The 22,245-nt window shown below is 45.2% G+C and overlaps 1 protein-coding gene across 1 annotated transcript in view; it reads left to right on the top strand.

Moving 5' to 3' along the window:
- LOC126474088 (uncharacterized) overlaps positions 1-20,793 on the top strand; it is a 49,373-nt gene extending 28,580 nt beyond the window's left edge. Inside the window, exons 2-3 of the mRNA XM_050101501.1 lie at positions 3,071-3,289; positions 20,355-20,793. Coding sequence (XP_049957458.1) covers positions 3,071-3,289; positions 20,355-20,537 — 402 coding nt within the window. The 3' untranslated portion in view covers positions 20,538-20,793. The remainder of the gene's footprint in view (positions 1-3,070; positions 3,290-20,354) is intronic.
- The last annotated feature ends 1,452 nt before the right edge of the window (positions 20,794-22,245 follow it).

Below are 22,245 nucleotides of genomic sequence, written 5' to 3'. Positions count from 1 at the left end.
GCTGCAAAAGGTAAGAGCTGTCCAAGAGAATTTAAAACCTCGGTTTTCAGATAAACTCTGGGAAGACAGCACTCACGCACACTGTAAACACTAGCGCAATCACAGACCGAAGATGACCGACCTCAGAAGTTTTCTACAGATGAGGTAGCATTAACTCAGTCCCTCTGTTTTTTGACAGACGAGAGAGCAGGATTCTATACAGAATGTAAACAAAAACAACCGTCTCTATTTATAAGGCTACTTGCTAATCTAATTTCAACTGCTTTCTTAATAACACTGTCCCACTAGTTGTAAGTGCATCTGGTATAACCATGTTGTTATATTTCATAGGATGACCGGAGCCAAAACGAGATGCTGCAATCGGGCATTTGCTCGGCTGTTGTACGGGCTTGGGCAATTTATGCTCAGTACACCGGTTCTCCACAGCCGTGATAGTCTGACCAATATATCATCATCGTCGTCGTCGTCGTTGTCGTCGTAGTCGTTCGTGTGGCATGAGTGTAAATGTAGCTCGAGTCCGCAGTAAAATACAGCATATGCATCCTGGGTACGCTAAATAAACGAGACCGTCTTGGTAGCCAGCACTTTGTTGGATTTCCTGGCTACAAACAAGCAGACTATCCATCCATGAAGATATGCTGGTGATTTTAACAAACACTACGAGCGGCGAAAGTATGCACGCAAAAACGATTGTGACCAATATGCACCTGCGTACTATCCTGTAGGGCCCACTAATGTCTGAAATAGTGCTGGAGGGAACTGACACCAAGAACCCGGCTGCAGGGTTGTCCACAAATCAGTAAGAGTACGAGTGGGTGCAGATCTCTTCTGAACACCACGGCCGGCCAGAGTGGCCGTGCGGTTCTAGGCGCTTCAGTCTGGAACCGCGCGACCGCTACGGTCGCAGGTTCTAATCCTGCCTCGGGCATGGATGTGTGTCATGTCTTTAGGTTAGGTAGGTTTAAGTAGTTCTAAGTTCTGGGGGACTGATGACCTCAGCTGTTAAGCCCCATAGTGCTCAGAGCCATTTTTTTGAACACCACGTTGCAAGGCATCGCAGATATTCTCAGTAATATTGGGGAGATTGGTGGCCAATGTAAGTGTTTAAACTCAGAAGATAGTTCCTAGAGCCACTCTGTAGCAATCCTGGACGTGTGGGGTGCGCATTGTCCTGTTGGAATTGCCCAAGTCCGTCGGAATGCACAACGGACATGAATGGATGCAGGTGATCAGACAGGATGCTTACGTACGTGTCACCTGTCAGAGTCGTATCTAGAACTATCCGGGGTCCTATATCACTCCACCTGCACATGCACAGAACTTTCACCAGCTTGAACAGTCCCCTGCTGACGTGCAGGTTGAATGGATTCAAGAGGTTGTATTCACACACGTACACGTCCATCCGCTCGATACTATTTGAAAAGAGACTCGTCCGACCAGACGACATGTCTCCAGTCATCAACAGTTCTATGTTGGTGTTGACGGGTCCAGTCGCGGCGTAAAGCTCTGTGTCGTGCAGTCATAAAGGATACACGAGTGGGCCTTTGGCTCCGAAATCCCATGTCGATGATGTTTCTTTCAATGGTTCACACGGTAACGCGTGTTGATGGCCCAGCATTGAAATCTGGAGCAATTTTCCGAAGGTTCCCACTTCTGTTACGTTGAACGATTCTCTCAGTCGTCGTTGGTCCCGCTCTTGCAGGATATTTTCCGGCCGTAGCGATGTCGGAGATTTGCTGTTTTACCGGATTCCTGACATTCACGGTACACTCGTGAAATGGTCGTACGGGAAAATCCCGACTTCATCGCTATCTCGGAGATGCAGTCTCCACCGCTCTTGCACCGACTGTAACACCACGTTCAGACTCACTTAAATCTCGAAAACCAGCCATTGTAGCAACAGTAAGCGATCTAACACTGCACTAGACACTTGTCTTATATAGGCGTTGCCGACCGCAGCGCCGTATTCTGCCTGTTTTCATATCTCTGTTTTTGAATACGCGTTCCTATACCAGTTTCTTTGGCGATTGAGTGTATGACATGCCACAATTGCGAGAAATACGGTAGACATCCATCTTGATCGAACAAGGATAACCCTTCACGGACCCTAAAAGGATCATGATCTTAGATGCTGCTCGAAAAACACACTTTACATCATATTTCCGCAAAATACGACCGGTCCTGTTCAAAAATGGTTCAAATGGCTCTGAGCACTATGGGACTTAACTTCTCCGGTCATCGGTCCCGTAGAACTAACCTAAGGACATCACACACAGCCATGCCTGAGGCAGGATTCCAACCTACGATCGTAGCGGTCGCGCGGTTCCGGACTGTAGAGCACAGAACCGCTCAGCCACTCCGGCAGGCCCATTCCTGTTCGAAACGCTTCCTACATAAAGCAAAAAGGCCATAGACTTTAGTGCCGCCTCGGTATTATCATCAATTCATTACTCACTCGGTGCACAGTTGATCGATAGCGCAGCGCACTTTTGAACTTTCTTTCACTGTAACCATTCTGACGAAATGTATGACTACGAGATGGGCTGACTGGATTGACAAACTCTCAGGATCCGAGGTGACATATATCGTATGAACCAAGGTACGAAGTACCCCTTCACGTTGAACTGTCTACCCGCAGGCACAAGTCTGTGTGAGTAGGCTTCCTATAAACAGCATGTCCCAAAGTGCCACCAACCTTCCTCCTGAGAAGCACATCAGGGGTGGGAAGACGGCCATCGTTTTCCACGCGAGATAAATATTCGAGTGGGTTGAATCCAGGTGTTATAAGAAGTCCTTCTACAAAAGTATTGTCTAAATAATTGAAAAAGCATGCACGTTTCAAGTATGTAGACGAACAGCTGTTGCTTGGCCTCGTGGCTCTAAGAATCTGAACGACTTTTTAGAACACCTGAGTGCAGCTGCACAACGCTTACCTGCTGCAGTTTTGCCTTGAAAATGGCTACTCCTCTCGAAATATCGGCTTTTGTCGACGACGTCACATGGATGCATTCCCATAACTTATTTGAACATGTAACTAACTAACTACTTGCGACTGGCGACCATTTTGCAGGGCACCACGCTGACGAAGGAGCAGCTGCGCGCCATGTTCATGAAGAACCTGCGCCGCTTCCGGTCGTTCCCGTGCCGGGAGCCGCAGAGGCGCTCCGTGATGGTGGGCGACCTGCTGCTGCGCAAGGGCGAGCTGTCCCCCAGCCAGACGATCACGCCGCCAGCCACGGTGCTGCACCTCTGCGGGCCCTCCACCGGCTGCTGCTACAGCTCCGACACGGTAACCCCACTGCAGTACTAGTTACTCGACATCTCGCGCCTTACACCTTAGTTCCTCCACCCAGAACACCCAGTGTTACACATCAACTGTCCACCTAATTTCCAAAGGGTCCCAACGTAGCGGCAGCCCACTTTGCAGTGTTCACTTAGGGAATACAAGCGTAGTCTGCTATAGGGCACTGCCGGCAGCGTACTTCGGGGGCTCTGAACACTGATACAGTACATTTATCTCTTTCTAAATACAACCTACTGTCTTGAAAAATGATTGATTGACATACACCGACCAGCCGAAACATGGTGACCACTGCCCACAGCGAGAGTGAATGCCGCCTGCTGGTGTTTGAGGGCACACGACGTGGTAAGGAAGCGCGGGGTGCCGGGGCTAGCAGTGTATCTAACACTAAATTCGTCTAGAATCTTCATATGGAAATGAGGCTCTAAACCCCCCCTTTTCTAACTCCGACTTTTGCTGTCGCACATGGATTAAGAAGAAACGCGAACTGACTGTAATCGACCCTGCAAGTGGAGCAGAAAAGAGTTTGGCACCTGCAATAATTTAATTTGATAGAAATTAATTTGGTAAAGGAAAGTTTCATTAACGTGGTGAGAAATGAAAGGGTTGCTGTACCGATCTACAGAATGAAAGTTTTGTCCAAAATAACAATTTGATTTATTATAACTAAACTCAAAATAATAAACAAAACACATGAAACATTTACAGTACGTCAAATTGGATACTCAAATAAATCCTGTGAAGTTGGAGTTGTCCATAAAGTAGCTTGTGACATTTATGACCATGTGGTATGTGGAGCCAATTCCTTGCAACTCAAATCTTAAGAGAAACACCCAGCCAACCCAACATTAATTGCTACTACAGTAGTGAGAACTGAGACAGTGAACACCCAAGGCAGAACCACGTTAGAAAAGACGGGAACAGGCGCGCTCTGCTGAGCTCTGATTATCACATAGCAAAATTCCATAATCTGCCAGAGCTGCGGACATACATTACCAAGCTGTCTTCTTAACTGCACGGACACGATCTGGGTTACTGGAGGCGATGACTGGTTGCTTCGACGTCCCGTCGTGGTGATGATAATGTCTTGAGTATAGCCCGAAACAAGTTGTCCTGGTCTGGTTGTTCCAGACTAAAGACTTCCTAGCAATACAAATGCGCCTCTGAGGTAGACGAAGAAGGCTCGCCCCATAATCGCTGACGTTACAGTGATTGATTTTAACAAGCGAAGTCACACAGTAACTTCGATATAGTCAACTTTAGCCAAAACTGCTCAAGACGGACAACATAGGCCGCTTGTATGCAGAACGCTCAATTGCCAACTGTACTCGGAAAGTTACGTTGAAGACGAAACTTCAGCAAATTCGTCAAACAGTTACAATTAAATGTAAGTATTTTAGACAGCCAACGGAAGGCAGGTTGTCCAGAGCAGCGAGAGCTCAGTCTTGTAACCTACTCCGACCAAAAGGCGAGAGTCGACTCTACCAAGAGCACCCGTACAAGGCAAACACAAAACATTACCGCCCCCATCACAGTGGCCGTGGTTAAATATGCCAATCAGCAACTGCAACTCGAAAACCGGTGGAAAATTTCACTCTATTGCCGAAGCACTACTATTCCACCAATGGAGATACTTGGCTCCAATTTCTGCGCCGATTTTGCTACGTCACAGAGCTATCCCCTGGGCAAGCCAATCACAGTCATGATTTTGCAGAGCCGGCCGGTGTGGCCTTGCAGTTCTAGGCGCTATGGTCGCAGGTTCGAATCCTGCCTCGTGCATGGATGTGTATGATATCCTTAGGTTAGTTAGGTTTAAGTAGTTCTAAGTTCTAGGGGAGTGATGACCACAGATGTTAAGTCCCATAGTACTCAGAGCCATTTTTGATTTTGCAGAAAACACGGGAATTTGCCCGCCAAGACTGCCTGGGAACACAAGTCATTCCCACGCCTCGCTGGTGCCCATCAGAAAGTGTTTTCACTAAGCTTCTGTGAAGTAACGGAATCTCTAACCCCAGCCGCTCCTTCAGGCCCCTGTGGGCGTGTCGCCCCCACTCTTATGACAATGTCGGCTTCTGGACAGCATCCACCCAACTCCCTCACACCCGTCGGCATAACCCTTTCAAGATCAGCAGAACCCGCCTGTCACCGGACCACCCGGGTGATGAAAGACACTGTGTGGGAAGTCCACGTGTGAAGGAATAGCAACTTTTCATTACATGCAATTAGAGAAGAAAATATTCATATCTTCTGACTTCTCAATACTAGCCTTGTAATGACCATATTCAGCTATACTTCCCCAAATCGAATTACTCAGAGTAAGATATAAATATGAGAGGGGGCAAGTCACTGTGTGCATCATAAAGGCATACCACCTCTCAGAAGGCAGCCGGATTATTTACACTGAGATGACAAAAGTCGCGGGATACCTCCCAACATCGTGCCAGACCTCCTTTTGGCTGGCGTAGTGTAGCCTTTCGCCCCTACAGTTCAATCTGTACATCGAGGAAGCCATGATGGAAATAAAAGAAAGGTTCAGCAGCGGAATTAAAATTTAAGGTGAAAGGATATCAGTGATACGATTCGCTGATGGCATTGTTATCTTGAGTGAAAATAAAGAAGAATTACATGATCTGCTGAACGGAATGAACAGTCTAATGCGAACAGAGTACGGATTTAGAGTAAATCGAAGGAAGACGAAGGTAATGAGAAGTAGTAGAAATGAGAACATCAGGATTGATGATCACGAAGTAGGTGAAGTTAAGAAATTCTGCTACCTATGCAGTAAAATAACCAATGACGGATGGAGCAAGAAGGACATCAAAAGCAGGCTAGCAATTGCAAAAAGGGCGTTCCTGGCCAAGAGAAGTCTACTAATATCAAACATTGGCCTTCATTTGAGGAAGAAATTTGTGAGAATGTATGTCTGGAGTACAGCAATGTATGGTAGTGAAACATGGACTGTCGGAAAACCGGAACAGAAGAGAATCGAAGCATTTGAGATGCGGTGCTACAGACGAATGTTGAAAATTAGGTATACTGGTAAAGTAGGGAACGAGGAAGTTCTGCTCGGAATCGGAGAGGAGAGGAACATGTGGAAAATACTGATAAGGAGAAGTGACAGGATGATAGGACATATTTTAAGACATTTCCATGGTACTAGAGGGAGCTGTAGAGAGCAAAAACTGTAGAGGAAGACAGAGATTGGAATACATCCAACTAATAACGGAGGACGTAAGTTGCAAGTGCTACTCTGAGATGAAGAGTTTACCACAAGAGAGGAATTCGTGGCGGGCCACATCAGACCAGTCAGAAGACTGATGACAAAAAATAAAGTGCAGCAACTCGACGTGGCATGGACTTAACAAGTCGTTTGAAGTCCCCTGCAGAAATGTTCAGCCATACAGTGGCCCGTAACTTCATAAGTGTTACCGGTGCAGAATTTTGTGCACGAATTGACCTCTGAATTACGTTCAAAAATGTTCGATGAAATTCAAGTCCGGAAACCTGGGTGGCTAATCCATTCGCTCGAAATGTCCAGAATGTTCTTCAAATCAGTTGTGGCCCAGTGACATGACATCGCTGTTTGGGAACACGAAGTCCATGAATGACTGCAAATGACCTCGAAGTAATTGAACATAACCAGGATATAAAATGTAGGCTGCCAATGGCAAGAAAATCATTTCTGAACAGAATTTTTTTTTTAAATATCGAGTATACATTTAAATGTTAGGAAGTCTTTTCTGAAGGAATTTGTCAGGAGTGTAGCCTTATACGAAAGTGAAACGTGGATAATAAGCAGTTCAGAAAAGAAGAGAATAGAAGCTGTTGAAATGTAGTGCTATAGAAGAATGCTGAAAGTTAGATGTCTAGCTCGCGTAGCTAATGAGGAGGTACTACATAGAATTAGGGGAGAAAAGAAATTTGTGGCATGATTTGACTAAAAGAAGGGGTAGGTTGATAGGACAAGTTCCGGGTCATCAAGAAATCGTCAGTTTAGTACTGGCGGGAAGGGTAGAGGGTAAAAACTGCAGAGTGAGACCCAGAATCACTACAATAAGTAGGTTCAAATGGAAGTGATTTGCAACAGTTATTCAGATATGTAGGGGCTCGCACGGGATAGAATAACTAGGAGAGCTGCACCAAATCAGTCTTCGGACTGAACACCACAACAACAACTACTACTACAAACATGCCTGATAATGCACAGCTAATAGAGTCATTGTTAACCTTTTGTTTTCAATGCGATTCCAACGAAAATCTGTTATGTGACCCGTTGGGTGTCACCAAATCATGGAAACAACAAAGGACGTGTGACATAAACCGTTTTATCCAGCTTGTCAGTAATGTAACACAAGTAAAACAGCAAACATAGAGACCCCGTTTCTTGTCCACCAACATTACACCCAAAATGAAGTTCGCGGCACTTCTTTACAAGAATATTCAACTTTTGTTCCTCACTTAACTATAAAAGATATGACAAAAAGAATTTTTCAAAAAGGGTTTTTTCCGTCACCTGAAAAACAAAGAACGTTGGTGAGCCTAAAGCAACAAGCAGTCGCCTACAACAATTCCTGTTAGAACTCTCATTTCTGAAACGCAAGTGGCAAGTAACATAACACAGTGTTCAAGCGTGTCTAATCGGTAATGTTGCTAGGCCTTCATAATTTCCTTCGGGTAGATTTCCGAACTTGGGGTCGTTTGTGAGAATCCATGTACTTGATTCGGTTGTTTCCGACATTTGCAACAGCAGAATAATTAAAATGAGCCCCAGCACAATAATCAGACTGCAGTATTTCAAAGGATTTCGGCAGGGTAGTGGAAGTGTACCACAAGAAAACTTAGCTCCAAAGGAAAACAACTCATTTCATATTGGAATACAGAAACTACAATTGCGCAAATAAAATTATTCAAATTCTGTCTGACTGAGATCTGATTTATCTGTTTAACAGAAGAATCTGGTCTTTGTTAGACGACGTCATGATTAAGGTCGACTACGGGAAGCTATTTCGCTAGGGTGTACAAAAACCTCAAGCTCCGATGCCACCCATGGAAATTTCGCTCCAGCGTGGAACACGTACTGAATCTGCAGCTGCACCTTCTAATGCTATCGCGATAAATTTTCGCCATCGAAACAACTAAATCAGTGTAGGGATATCTTGGGTATCTGTGATTGTTATTAATTATATGCTCTACAAGCAAAACATTTTTCGGGCAGTATCCACACTTGCCGCTGAATGTACCTATAAAATTATAACTTGGTATGAGACATAGATCAGGAGATATAGTCATAGACACTGAGACGTGTGAAAAAATGCCGTGTCATGCATGACATTTATTACTTCTTTGCTTCTAATTCTATTCATAGCATATTTCGTAGACAATATCCACTTATGCGACTGAATGTATCTCCACAAATGTATCATTGTACGCACATAGTTCAACAGATATGATTTCATAAACACTAAGACGTATGAAAAAATGCCGATTATTCATGAATTTTTAATACATTTATTCTTTACTACTGAGACACTCTTACAGTCGAGTCAGCATCAGGAAACCCCTGACACCCGGCAGCAGCGTTTTGACAGCTTTCAATGGCGAAGCAGACAATAGCCGCCTGCAGAACTGTGAAGATGGCAGCTGTGGTCACGAGGACGTACGGTCGCAAGAAGACTGGGTTCCGGACGGCCATGTCCCACTACCGGAAGGGAAGACCATCGTGTTCGGTGTATGTCTCTGGCACATCGTTCTTCATCTGCAGCAGCAATTTGAGCTGCAGTTTGCACCACAGTGACACAACCGCTACTTCCAGGACATGTCCGAGCCAGACGCCCTGTAGCGTGCATTGCACTGGCGCCAAATCACCGCCATTTGCGACTTCAGTGGCGTCAAGCGAGAGCTCAGTGGAGAGCAGGTTGGAGGTCTGTTGTGTTTTCTGATGAGGGCTGGTTCTGCCTCTGTGCCAATAATGGCCGTGTGTTGGTTAGGAGGAGGCACTGTTGAGGGCCTGGAACCAATCTCTCTATGTGCTAGACACACTGGACCTACACCTGCAGTTATGATCTGGGGAGCGGTTTCGTAGGACAGCAGGAGGGCTCACGTGGTTACCCCACGCAGCCTAACTGCAAATTTGTACGTCAGTCTGATGATTCGACATGTTGTGCTGTCATTCATAAACAGCAGTGCAGAGGATGTTTTCCAACAGGACAATGCTCGCCCACACACCACTGTTGTAGCCCAACATGCTCTACAGAGTGCCGACATTTTTCCTCGGCCCGCACAATCATCAGATCTGTCTCCAATCGAGCACATATCGGACGTCAACGGACGACAACTCCAGCGTCATCCAGAAACAGCATTAACCGTCCCTTTATCCCTTTATTGACTGATCAAGTGTAACAGGCATGGAACTCCATCCAAGTATTGCTGTGCGGTGTGGGATTCGCATCAAGTGGGACTGACGGATGACATCGAAAAAGTACAAAGAAGGGCAGCTCGTTTTGTATTATCGCGAAATAGGGGAGATAGTGTCACAGGCATGATACGTGAATTGGAGTGGCAATCATTAAAACAAAGGCGTTTTTCGTTGCGACGGGATCTTCTCATAAAATTTCAATCATCAGTTTTCTCCTCCGATTGCGAAAACATTTTGTTGACACCCACCAACACAGGGAGAAATGATCATGATAAAATAAGAGAAATCAGGGCTCGCACAGAACAATTTAAGTGCTCGTTTTTCCCTCGTGCCGTTCGAGAGTGGATCGGTAGAGAGACAGCTTGAAGGTGGTTCATGGATCCCTCTGCCAGGCACTTTATTGTGAATAGCAGAATAACCACGTAGATGTAGATTTAAATCTGGAACCTGTACAAAAGAATGCACGTACGTTTGCATGCTTGCATTCAACATTCTGGCAGTTACCCCTAGAAGAAAGAACACAACATGTCATTCTTAACGGTTCAAAATCTGCAGATGTAGAGGTAATTTCGGGAGTACCGCAGGGAAGCGTGATAGGACCTTTATTGTTTACAATATACATAAATGACTTAGTTGACAACATCGGTAGCTCCGTGAGGCTATTTGCAGATGACACGGTTGTCTACAAGAAAGTAGCAACATCAGAAGACTCGTACGTACTCCAGGAGGACCTGCAGAGGATTAATGCATGGTGCGACAGCTGGCAGCTTTCCCTAAACGTAGATAAATGTAATATAATGCGCATACATAGGGGCAGAAATCCATTCCAGTACGATTATGCCATAGGTGGTAAATCATTGGAAGCGGTAACGACCGTAAAATACTTAGGAGTTACTATCCGGAGCGATCTGAAGTGGAATGATCACATAAAACAAATAGTGGGAAAAGCAGGCGCCAGGTTGAGATTCATAGGAAGAATTCTAAGAAAATGTGACTCATCGACGAAAGAAGTAGCTTACAAAACGCTTGTTCGTCCGATTCTTGAGTATTGCTCATCAGTATGGGACCCTTACCAGGTTGGATTAATAGAAGAGATAGACATGATCCAGCGAAAAGCAGCGCGATTCGTCATGGGGACATTTAGTCAGCGCGAGAGCGTTACGGAGATGCTGAACAAGCTCCAGTGGCGGACACTTCAAGAAAGGCGTTACGCAATACGGAGAGGTTTATTATCGAAATTACGAGAGAGCACATTCCGGGAAGAGATGGGCAACATATTACTACCGCCCACATATATCTCGCGTAATGATCACAACGAAAAGATCCGAGAAATTAGAGCAAATACGGAGACTTACAAGCAGTCGTTCTTCCCACGCACAATTCGTGAATGGAACAGGGAAGGGGGGATCAGATAGTGGTACAATAAGTACCCTCCGCCACACACCGTAAGGTGGCTCGCGGAGTATAGATGTAGATGTAGATGTATTAATGTACCAGCATTTCACATTTGCAATGGCTTATTTGGCGCTTGCGTTAGGCTGTGATCGTATAATGTTAATCACTTATGTTACATAGTGAAACGTATTGTCGAAGTTTCATTACTGTACATTAATTATGTTTTGGTGTTGCGTTTATTTTTCCCGTCAATGTACGAGGGCTATTCGGAAAGTAAGGAACGATAGGTCGCGAAATGGAAACCACAGTGAAAATCAAAACTGTTTTATTTGCAAGTTAGATACAACGTCCAGCTACTTATCTCTATAGTCACCGATCCGACTTAGACGTCTGATGTAGCGTTGTAACAACATTCCAATACCCTCGTTATAGAACGCAGCCGCCAGTGCTTTCCGCCAATTCTCTACGCTGGGCTATAGCTCGTTGTCTGTGCCAAAATTTCGTCTTCGTAGCCAGCGGTTCATGTAGGCAGAGATGAAACTCAGAGGGAGACAATTACGAGCTATATTGTGGGTAATCAAACATTTCCAATTGCAAACGATGCAGGAATACCTTCATTGCCCCTGCAGAATGCGGCTGAGAATTGTCTTGGAGAAGAAACTGCACGGCAGTTAAGTAATGTTCGTTGCATAGCTTTAGGCGAAATTTCTTATCAGGCCCTCGTACTTGGTGGGAGACACTATTGTTTTAGGTATCTTTATGTGCTCCCTCCTTGCTTAGAACAAAAAGAACGATGTAACGCGACCGACGAGCACACTAGAGACATTGCCCAACACTCCTGTGCAAAACTTCATCGGATTTTCACTGTGGTTTCGCCACCGATCGTTCCTTACTTTCTGAATAACCCTCGTATAAAATTTCGTTTCTAGCAGAAAACCGGCAAAATGAATACCCAGTCAATGCCGGGTTTGTCAGCTAGTAAGAAAATAAGAGACGTAGACGAAGGTAATGACTATGCTAGAACAGAAAGAAATCAATGACGAATTTTCTAGGACAAGAGCACTAGCTCGAATTCTCAACAATACGGCAGAAAAGCAACCATGATCTTTTCGAAGGAAGCATTAAAACTTCAGCTTAAGTGATTTACGGTAAGTGCGGAAAACTTAATTTCACTTTGTTGAACGGGGATCTGAATCCGACTACCCAAACATGAGCCTGTTTTCTCGAACACTGTCCATCTCGCTCCAAGATCAAATCAGTGAAATGAGGACATACACATACGAGTATACACGTATCGAGCACTACCATACATGAATCGGAAGCAGCAAAGCCTTATCTTTTATCTCGAAAGAGATGTTGTACGCTACTATCTGAACACTGATTTGTTGCGGCTTTCCACACTAGTCTATCACATCCAGATTACTTTATCTTTGCGTAACTGCTGAAACCTCTACCCTTCTATTCCCATAACTTCCTCTCCTAAGGAAACACGGCGGTTAGCTGCGTCACAACACTGAGAGACGCGTAAAGGAAGAGGATCGGATCTGTGCGCATACCGACTTCGCTGCCTATGTGCGTACGCCAGAGATACGCGTGACTGTGCAAGCCACGCAGGCGATGTGTCATTAAGCGAGATTGTGTTGGTCATTTTCCGCAACTTCCGCCAAGCAGTCCGCAGCTTCTTCGCTTATTCGCCCCGCACTCGCACACTGCAGCCGAGTGAACACTACGTGGACCTGGCACGCGCCTGCTGTGTTCTACGTAGTAATCCTTGAAACAGTTTTCAGATCCTGTGACTAAGAAATTGAAATAGGAATGCGTTTGTATGGAACATACTTAATTCACCTTCTATATAAAGACGAGATGTTGTTTCAAAAATCTCTAGAAACTCTCGAACCGATTTGCTTCAAAGGAAATATTCTTAGCAAAAAACACGAATAGTTATTGACCGATTTACTTCAACGTTTTACACGGCGCTCCAATAAACATTCGGACGGATGTAGGCTAAATATACAGGGTTATTACAAATGATTGAAGCGATTTCACAGCTCTACAATAACTTTATTATTTGAGATATTTTCACAATGCTTTGCACACACATACAAAAACTCAAAAAGTTTCTTTAGGCGTTCACAAATGTTCGATATGTGCCCCTTTAGTGATTCAGCAGACATCAAGCCGATAATCAAGTTCCTCCCACACTCGGCGCAGCATGTCCCCATCAATGAGTTCGAAAGCATCGTTGATGCGAGCTCGCAGTTCTGGCACGTTTCTTGGTAGAGGAGGTTCAAACACTGAATCTTTCACATAACCCCACAGAAAGAAATCGCATGGGGTTAAGCCGGGAGAGCGTGGAAGCCATGACATGAATTGCTGATCATGATCTCCACCACGACCGATCCATCGGTTTTCCAATCTCCTGTTTAAGAAATGCCGAACATCGTGATGGAAGTGCGGTGGAGCACCATCCTGTTGAAAGATGAAGTCGGCGCTGTCGTTCTCCAGTTGTGGCATGAGCCAATTTTCCAGCATGTCCAGATACACGTGTCCTGTAACGTTTTTTTCGCAGAAGAAAAAGGGGCCGTAAACTTTAAACCGTGAGATTGCACAAAAAACGTTAACTTTTGGTGAATTGCGAATTTGCTGCACGAATGCGTGAGGATTCTCTACCGCCCAGATTCGCACATTGTGTCTGTTCACTCCACCATTAAGAAAAAATGTTGCTTCATCACTGAAAACAAGTTTCGCACTGAACGCATACTCTTCCATGAGCTGTTGCAACCGCGCCGAAAATTCAGGGCTGTCAGGGCTTGTAGCAATTATAAACAGTAAGGCTTCTGCTTTAGCCTTTTCCGTAAGATTTTCCAAACCGTCGGCTGTGGTACGTTTAGCTCCCTGCTTGCTTTATTCGTCGACTTCCGCGGGCTACGTGTGAAACTTGCCCGCACGCGTTCAACCGTTTCTTCGCTCACTGCAGGCCGACCCGTTGATTTCCCCTTACAGAGGCATCCAGAAGCTTTAAACTGCGCATACCATCGCCGAATGGAGTTAGCAGTTGGTGGATCTTTGTTGAACTTCGTCCTGAAGTGTCGTTGCACTGTTATGACTGACTGATGTGAGTGCATTTCAAGCACGACATACGCTTTCTCGGCTCCTGTCGCCATTTTGTCTCACTGCGCTCTCGAGAGCTCTGGCGGCAGAAACCTGAAGTGCGGCTTCAGCCGAACAAAACTTCATGAGTTTTTCTACGTATCTGTAGTGTGTCGTGACCATATGTCAATGAATGGAGCTACAGTGAATTTATGAAATCGCTTCAATCATTTGTAATAGCCCTGTATTTTTAATACATATAGGGTGTAGGGTGTAAGTGCAGATATTTTTGTATGTAGTACTTTAGTATGTACACACATCAATATGTTCGTTGTTTCTTCTCTGTGCCGAACGTTTTTCCCAAAAACACGTCACAAACCCTACGAACTAACGTTTTCTGTATGGCTGTAACTGCAAAACTAAGTGGAATATGCCTGTCAGTCTAGGCCATCCATTTTGTGTCCACACATCTACAATTCAGTATGCATTAATGTCTTGCTCTAGTCACATGTATTTGGAGGCACTAACCAATCTAAAAGGATACTAATCCCATTAGTCTGCAAACAATATAAGTACTAATTTTATGTTGTTCAGTACACTGTCGTCGCTCACGAACAGAAATATCCGTTACACCCTGCATAGTACATAAATATATATAATCATAATAGGGAAACGTTAGGAAATTATTTCGAAAAGTGATTGACCAATTTACTTCAAAATTTTGCGCGATACTCTAATAAACATTAAGATGGATGCAGACTACACATTTTTAACAGACATAAATTGTGCTAAACAAGTTATTGATTGAATACCATTAACAACTAACAGGTGATTTAAGATGACACTGGACAAGGATCCTAGGTGGCAGAGAAAATCTGAATTGATCTGACGCTGAGCAGACTTTGATTGTTCAAATCTTCTGAAGTTTCTCTACTCAGGTGCAGCTGAGAGCAAGTGGCGATTGAGATCTGTACAACCTGACAATGCCGGAGCAGCAGTACATTACCCTGTTTGCATCATGCGGCGATGTAACTTGCAGCTGTCGAGATGTGGGCGGCGGAGGTGGGACTTGGAGGCGGCACCTGTGAGTCGATCGCGGCCACGAAAGAAATGCAAAAATCTCACGGTCCAGCGATCAGATAGACAGGTTGCAATTCACTCTCTACCAGAGCCTTGAAAACACGGTAGATTTCAGTGTCTGACACACCCGTTCGTTGGTCGTACCGAGAACCAATCTGGCTCACTTACACGACAGAGCGCACAAGGATACCAAACGTCAAAGTTGGTAAACCAAAAACGCGTAAGTGTGCCTTCGGGAAACGAGTAGTCCGAGACGTTTGAAGTCACACTGTCGGTACGGTAAGAACTTCATCACAGGCTGCCCAGTCTAAACTACTCGCAAATGAAGTCAGTCTCAGGACAGGCCCCAAGTACCAATCATACATGTCAGAGTTTCGACCAGAAGTGCTTACCCAAGCAAAGTCCCGCACCCGAGTGCTTTGCACTTCTCCAGAAAAGAATCCGTTTTCCTGCAAAATTCACGAACGACACCGCCTTCATCCCATCTTGAGCCAATAACAGGGCTCTAGAGGCGCTAAATCTCCCCTCCCACACTACAGCACAAACTCATGTCGAACCAGTGCAAGAGTTAAGAAAGATACGTCTCTGGAAAAAAAGGAAACCGCCAATTAATGGCTCTTTTTAAGTTTTCGCAGAGGGGGAAGATGATTTTTTCCGAAGTCATGTCTCTTCCCACGGCAACAGGCTAACAGATACAGTCTCAAAGATCCTGATCTAAATCGCCTTTGCCTTGGAGCTTGTTAGTCCTAGTCCTAGTCTCCAAACGTTTCTCAGACGCCGGATTTTTCTTATACAACCGAGGCAGCCAGGGTTAACTGGTTCACTGGCCTATTTGCACTATCGTCGAACAAGAAAACAGGTGAATTTTTATTACACGTGGCTCTGCACACAATGCCCAGTTTACAAAAAAATGGTTCATATGGCTCTGAGGTCATCTGTCCCCTAGACTTAGAACTACTCAAACCTAACTAACCTAAGGACATCACACACAGCCATGCCCGAGGCAGGATTCGAACCTACGACCATAGCAGTCATGCGGTTCTGGACTGAAGCGCCTAGAACCGATCGGCCACCGTGGCCAGCTCCAGTTTACAACTCCACTGTGTAGACATGTTCCTTCAGACTATCGCCCCTCCCCAGGGTTCCACTGGTGCTGCAGCAGGTAGCTCTGTGTTGTTCTGCTGGAGACCTGTCTCGGCGAGGGGCTCCCTGTCTGCCCTGTTCAGCTGTGGACCTGTCCGCCAAGATTTACTAAGGGATGGGCTTTCAACTCTCAACATGCCGTTTCTATGAGCTAAGAATCATAAAAATACCTCATGCTTTTAGCGCCCTGCCAGGCACCATCAATGTCTGCTCAGGCCATTAACTTTCTAGAGTCTCGCTCAAGATGCATCAGGTTCTAATGAAATCTTTAATAATTTTCTGTATACGAAAAATACGTGAGAGAGTAACTTGTCCTCTATCAACACCACTGAAGTCGCAAAAGGCGATCGTTTGGGATCAGTTGAATGCTTGCTGCAGGGCGTCTGGCTTGGAGCTGTCCTTGAAGTAACAGATTTGTAGTAGTTCATTGTGCCACTGTAGTGCAAACTGCTGCTCAGATTGCTGCTGCAGATGCAGTACGATGCACTGCAGTCATATGCCGAACACAGTGGTGTCCCCATTTCGTGCCATGTGGCCGTCCGGACCCCGGTCTTCTTTCGACCATACATTCCCGTGATCACCGCTGACAGCTGTCATGTACAGTGGCTACATTCCTGGAAAGTCTTTCTGCAATTTCGTAGACGAAACCTCCAGATTCTCGTAACTCTATTACACAACATAGATCAAACTCAGTGAGGTGTTGATAATAGTGTCTTTGCCGCCTTAAAGGCATTCTTGACTAACATCAAGTTCCTACGTTCAACTCCACAGGTGCTCAGTACCGTTACAGCGAGAATTTAAAGCAAACCTGATTTGCATCTTCATAATGTCGCTCCTAGCGCCACTCTTATGCGACTGTCACGAAATTGGAGCAGACATCATCTTTCAGATATACAAACAACCAACATTCGTTTATATCGCACAGCTACTTCTTGGTGTTGCGATTTTTTCCGTCAGTGTAATGTAAAAACATACATAAAATATTTTATATTTTTAAATATTTTAAAACTATTTGTAATACTATAATAGCTTGTGGCTGAAGAGCGGCATGTTGTCCTGCTGCAGTCCTCACAGGCGAGGGAATGGAAGAACAGTGTAGGAGGAAAAACTGCGCTTGGCAGTGTTTGCGATGTGTAACGTGGACTGTTAGGGTTGCGAGCACCAAACTACAGTGAAGAGCCAAAAAATCTGGCGCATCTGCATAATATCGTGTAGGGACCCCCACGCCAATGCAGAAGTGCCGCAACACGACGTGGCATGGACTCGACTAATGTCTGAAGTAGTCCTGGAAGGAATTGACGCCATGAATACGTCTGCAGGGTTGTCCAGAAACCCGTAAGGGTACGAGGGGATGGAGATCTCTTCTGAATACCACGTTGCAAGGCATCCCAGATACGCTCAATAATGTTCATTTCCGGGGAGTTTGGTGGCTAGCGGAACTGTTTAAACTCAGAAGAGTGTTCCTGGAGCCACTCTGTAGCAATTCTGGACGTGTGGGGTGTCGCATTGTCCTGCTGGAATTTCCTAAGTCTGTCGGATTGCACAATGGACATGAATGGATGCAAGTGATCGATCGGACAGTATTCTTACATACGGGTTACCTGTCAGAGTCGTATCTAGACGTACCAAGGGTCCATTATCATTCCAACCGCTCACGCCCCACACCATTACAGAGCCTCCACCAGCTTGAACTGTCCTCTGCTGATATGCAGGGTCCATGGATTCATGAGGTTGTCTCGATATCCGTACACGTCCATCCGCTCGACATAATCTGAAACAAGACTTGTCCGACCAGACAACATACTTCCAGTCATCAATAGTCCAATGTCCGGCCGCGCAGGGTAGCCGCGCGATCTGAGGCGCCTTGTCCGTGCGGCTGCCCCCGTCGGAGGTTCGAGTCCTCCCTCGGGCATGGGTGTGTGTGTTGTCCTTAGGGTTCGTTAGTTTAAGTTAGATTGAGTAGTGTGTAGGCTTAGGGACCGATGACCTCAGCAGTTTGATCCCATAAGACCTTACCACAAATTTTCAAAATTTTTGCAATGTCGCTGTTGACGGGCCCAGTCGAGACGTAAAGCTTTGTATCGTGCAGTCATCAAGGATACACGAGTGGGCCTTCGGCTCCGAAATCCCATATCGATGATGTTTCGTTGAATAGTTCGCACGCTGACACTTGTTGATGGCCCAGCACTGAAATCTGGAGCAATTTGCCGAAGGATCGCACTTCTGTTACGTTGAACGATTCTCTCAGTCGTCGTTGGTCCCGTTCTTGCAGTATCTTTTTCCGGCCGCAGCGAAGTCGGTGATTTGATGTTTCACCGGTTTCCTGATATTCAAGGTACACTCGTGAAATGATCGTAGAGGAAAATCCCCAGTTCATCGCTCCTTGGAAATGCTGTGTCCATCGCTCGTCCGCCGACTATAGCACCACGTTCAAACTCAAATCGTGATAATCTTCCATTGTACTAGCAGTAACCGATCTAACAACTGCACCAGAAACTTGTTGTCTTATATAGGCGTTGCTGACCGCAGCCCCGTATTCCGCCTGTTTACATATCTCTGTATTTGAGTACACTTGTGTGTACCAGTTTCTTTGGCGCTTCAGTGTAGTATAAATTACTCTTGAAATAACCTTTACTTATTTGGTCTTGACTACTTTAGTAAATTGCTTTCGTAGTAATATAACCTTTTAGTAACTGTTGGAGAGTTCTATTCCTGTTTGTATCTTTAGTTGTAACTGAGATGGTAATGCCTTTTTACTACTTTTCCCAAATGGTGCATCACGTGTGGAACCCGGCCAACAGCTTATCATGTTTAAAAGTTTCGTTTTGGCATCAAAGTTGGTTTGTATATTTTTAATGGAAAAGAAATTTTTGCAGTTTCCCTATAGTTCTGCTTTTGCTCAGAAAGACAAAATGAGGGTATATGTATACAATTTATGGCCTCCATGATATTTGGGGATACCAGTTCGATAGAACTGCCTTTTTTTTATATACATATTCTTGTGGCATGGACACATACAGTGGTTTTAAGGTAGTTAAACTGTTTATCGCACTGTTAAAAGCTCTTTCAGCAGTGTTATGATGGAAGTTAGTGAGATCGCCTGCTACGATTTGATAAGAATCAGTGCAAAAGATTCATAGTCCACAAATAATTCGCAGTTTAGGAGAAAAAGCGCGATTCCTGTGAGAGTTAAGCTGCAGCAACGGCTCCGCCATAGCAAGCAGTGACAAAAGATTCCAATCGAAACCCAATCCGCTCACTGAAACTACTCTCGCTTTATATCGCAAATAGGCCTCTTCTCTCCAATAAAAGTCTCTTTTCTGGGACGTCTACCTCTTTCTCTATTTTCACATATTCTTCGTAGTCCATGTGATCTGTAGAATCTGATATTTAACATGCAGAAACACACTTTACTTTCTAACTTTTCATCTATAACTGCTGAGGAGAAAATTTTAGCCTTATTTCCTCTTTCAGTTAATAAAGTCGTAGCTTACTCTTTGATGGAGCTCTGCACCAGTTCTGGAGTGAATTGATTTACTTCACCAGTAAATGAAAAATTTACTCCTGCAGTAATTTACGCCTTTAGTTCAGTATTTTCGACTGGAAGTCAACGATTTCCTTCTCTCTTAGTAAAGTACTACTTCAGTTTCACTTAACGCTTGGTTGGTGTTGGTCACTCTTAGTGTTCTCTCCTCACTGCGAGTAACGAGTCTGGTTTACTGCCGCGCGGAATGGCCGCGCAGTTTGAGGCGCCATGTCACGGATTGTGCGGCCCCTCCCGCCGGAGGTTCGAATCCGCCCTCGGGCATGGGTGTGTGTGTGTGTGTGTGTTGTTGTTAGCATAAGTTAGATTAAGTAGCGTGCAAGTCTAGGAACCGATGACGTCAGCAGTTCACACACGTTTGAACATTTTCTCGTTTACTGCCGCAGGTGTGTGCGCCGCTGGAAAACCAGACGGTGACTCTGCCGTTCCGAGTGCAGGACACCCTGCAGGGCTCCGACTTCAGCGACATGTCCATCAACTTCGTCAACCACACGCGCTGCGGCTGCGTGTCCAGGACTGAGGCCCGTGACACGGAGGAAGTCGTCTGGGAGACCAACAGCATCCCTTGACTCGCTCCGGGGGCGAAGCCCGCGTCGACACGCAGTGCCGGTCTGCGACATGGGTCCACGCTGTTTTAGCCGACAGTGTGCCAAACGAGAGAATTAACTGATCTTGTTGCAGGCTGATTCTCTGCAACATTATAAGACTGCATATCATTTGTTGTATTCATAATATTGTTAAATACTTAAACCTTCTTTAACATCTTCCAATCATGTATTTTTTTTCTTTTGTGAATCACAATAAATGGAACCTAACACTTTCTAATATCAATCATATTACTTGCCACGAGCAGTCTTTACTTGGCACTAATAGAGTAATAGAACGCTATATTGTTGTCGAAATGTGCTACCACACGTAAACTGACTGACACACAGTTTCCGTATCCCAGGTCGCTTGAATGAAAAGAGCTCGCGCGCGTTAGCGGATAAGGTAAATATTGCGAGGCCATCGGGATCTCATGCTATTATTCTACCCAATATCAGACCTTGGGAAGGCTACTTTCAGGGATACATTGACTTGAATAGATACTCAGGGAAGGTGCTAAAATTAGCAACACAAATAAAAGACTTAGCGCAAAGAGATATATTCTGAAATTAGCACAGAACAACGTACTCTCAACCGTGGGCAGCCTCCACTGGTACAGACACGTTCGCAGAATGACATATACACCCCTAGCTACATAAGTTGAACTGAGAACACTTCGGAGTACGAATTCTGAACCATGAGAACTAGGGGGGGGGGGGGGGGAGGGGTGGCAGAATAATCCGGTGAACCTTACTTACCACATGACAGGGGCTGCTATTCTCCCGCAAAATCGCGAAGTGCTAGCGATCGCCAAACAACTGAAACGGTGATCGAATGCGAGCGTCATTATTAGACTGTGTCTGAAGTCACGAGCCATTAAGCTTTACCCTCACAAGGCGGAGCGTGCCTATGGACAACAGGAGATCGCGGACGAGATGGCAGCTAATGACCTTCCAAGAAGAGGTTGAAGAACGAGCTCGGGCGGCGATGCTCAGGGCTTTTGTTAGCTGGTCGGCACCTCACACTAGTGTCTCTATGAGTGATAGAAGTAGTTCCTGTGTTAACTTCCTGGGTAGTCAAGCGGTTAGCTGTCGCCTGCTGGGCCATAGACCTGGCCGCTTCCTTTCCTCCCCAGAAGTTTCCTTACCTGGCGCATCCTCGGCCGTTGGGTCGGCAGGATGCTCTCCATTCATGCGCGCCTCAAGACGAAGAAAAAACTCCGTTTAAACTTGAATTTTTTTAATGGCCGCTGCCATTTTGAACAATGTATTATTTCGCCACAAAATGACGACAGCCGAAATCTGTTTACAAGCTTTAATTTGCTGTTGAATCTTTAGTTACTTCGAAATAAATTTTATATGCGAATTATGGATAGAGCAACGGTTTTTTCCTCGTCAAAAGGTTCCGCATCTATCACATGATTTCATATTCATTAATTACTCTCGACACATTCTTTGTTTCCGGCCTTTCGGGGCCGTCCACGCACTCGTCACTGCACGTGGCATTCTTGGGAGGGTTCGTAACACGATATGTTATAGACAGCGAGATAGTATCCTGTCTGAAAGTAGAATTAAAAAAAAAAAACACCGCCGTGTCTGTAACCTGAGCCATTACTATTAAGATCAAAATTACGACCATATTTCAATTACTTGTGATTATATGTCTTCTGTGTTCACTGTTGTCACCTTACAA

This window comes from Schistocerca serialis, chromosome 4, assembly GCF_023864345.2.
Source record: "Schistocerca serialis cubense isolate TAMUIC-IGC-003099 chromosome 4, iqSchSeri2.2, whole genome shotgun sequence".
In the NCBI taxonomy this organism is placed as follows: domain Eukaryota; kingdom Metazoa; phylum Arthropoda; class Insecta; order Orthoptera; family Acrididae; genus Schistocerca; species Schistocerca serialis.
Note: the sequence above shows the minus strand (reverse complement) of the source record. Positions and strands in the feature narration are given on the sequence as shown.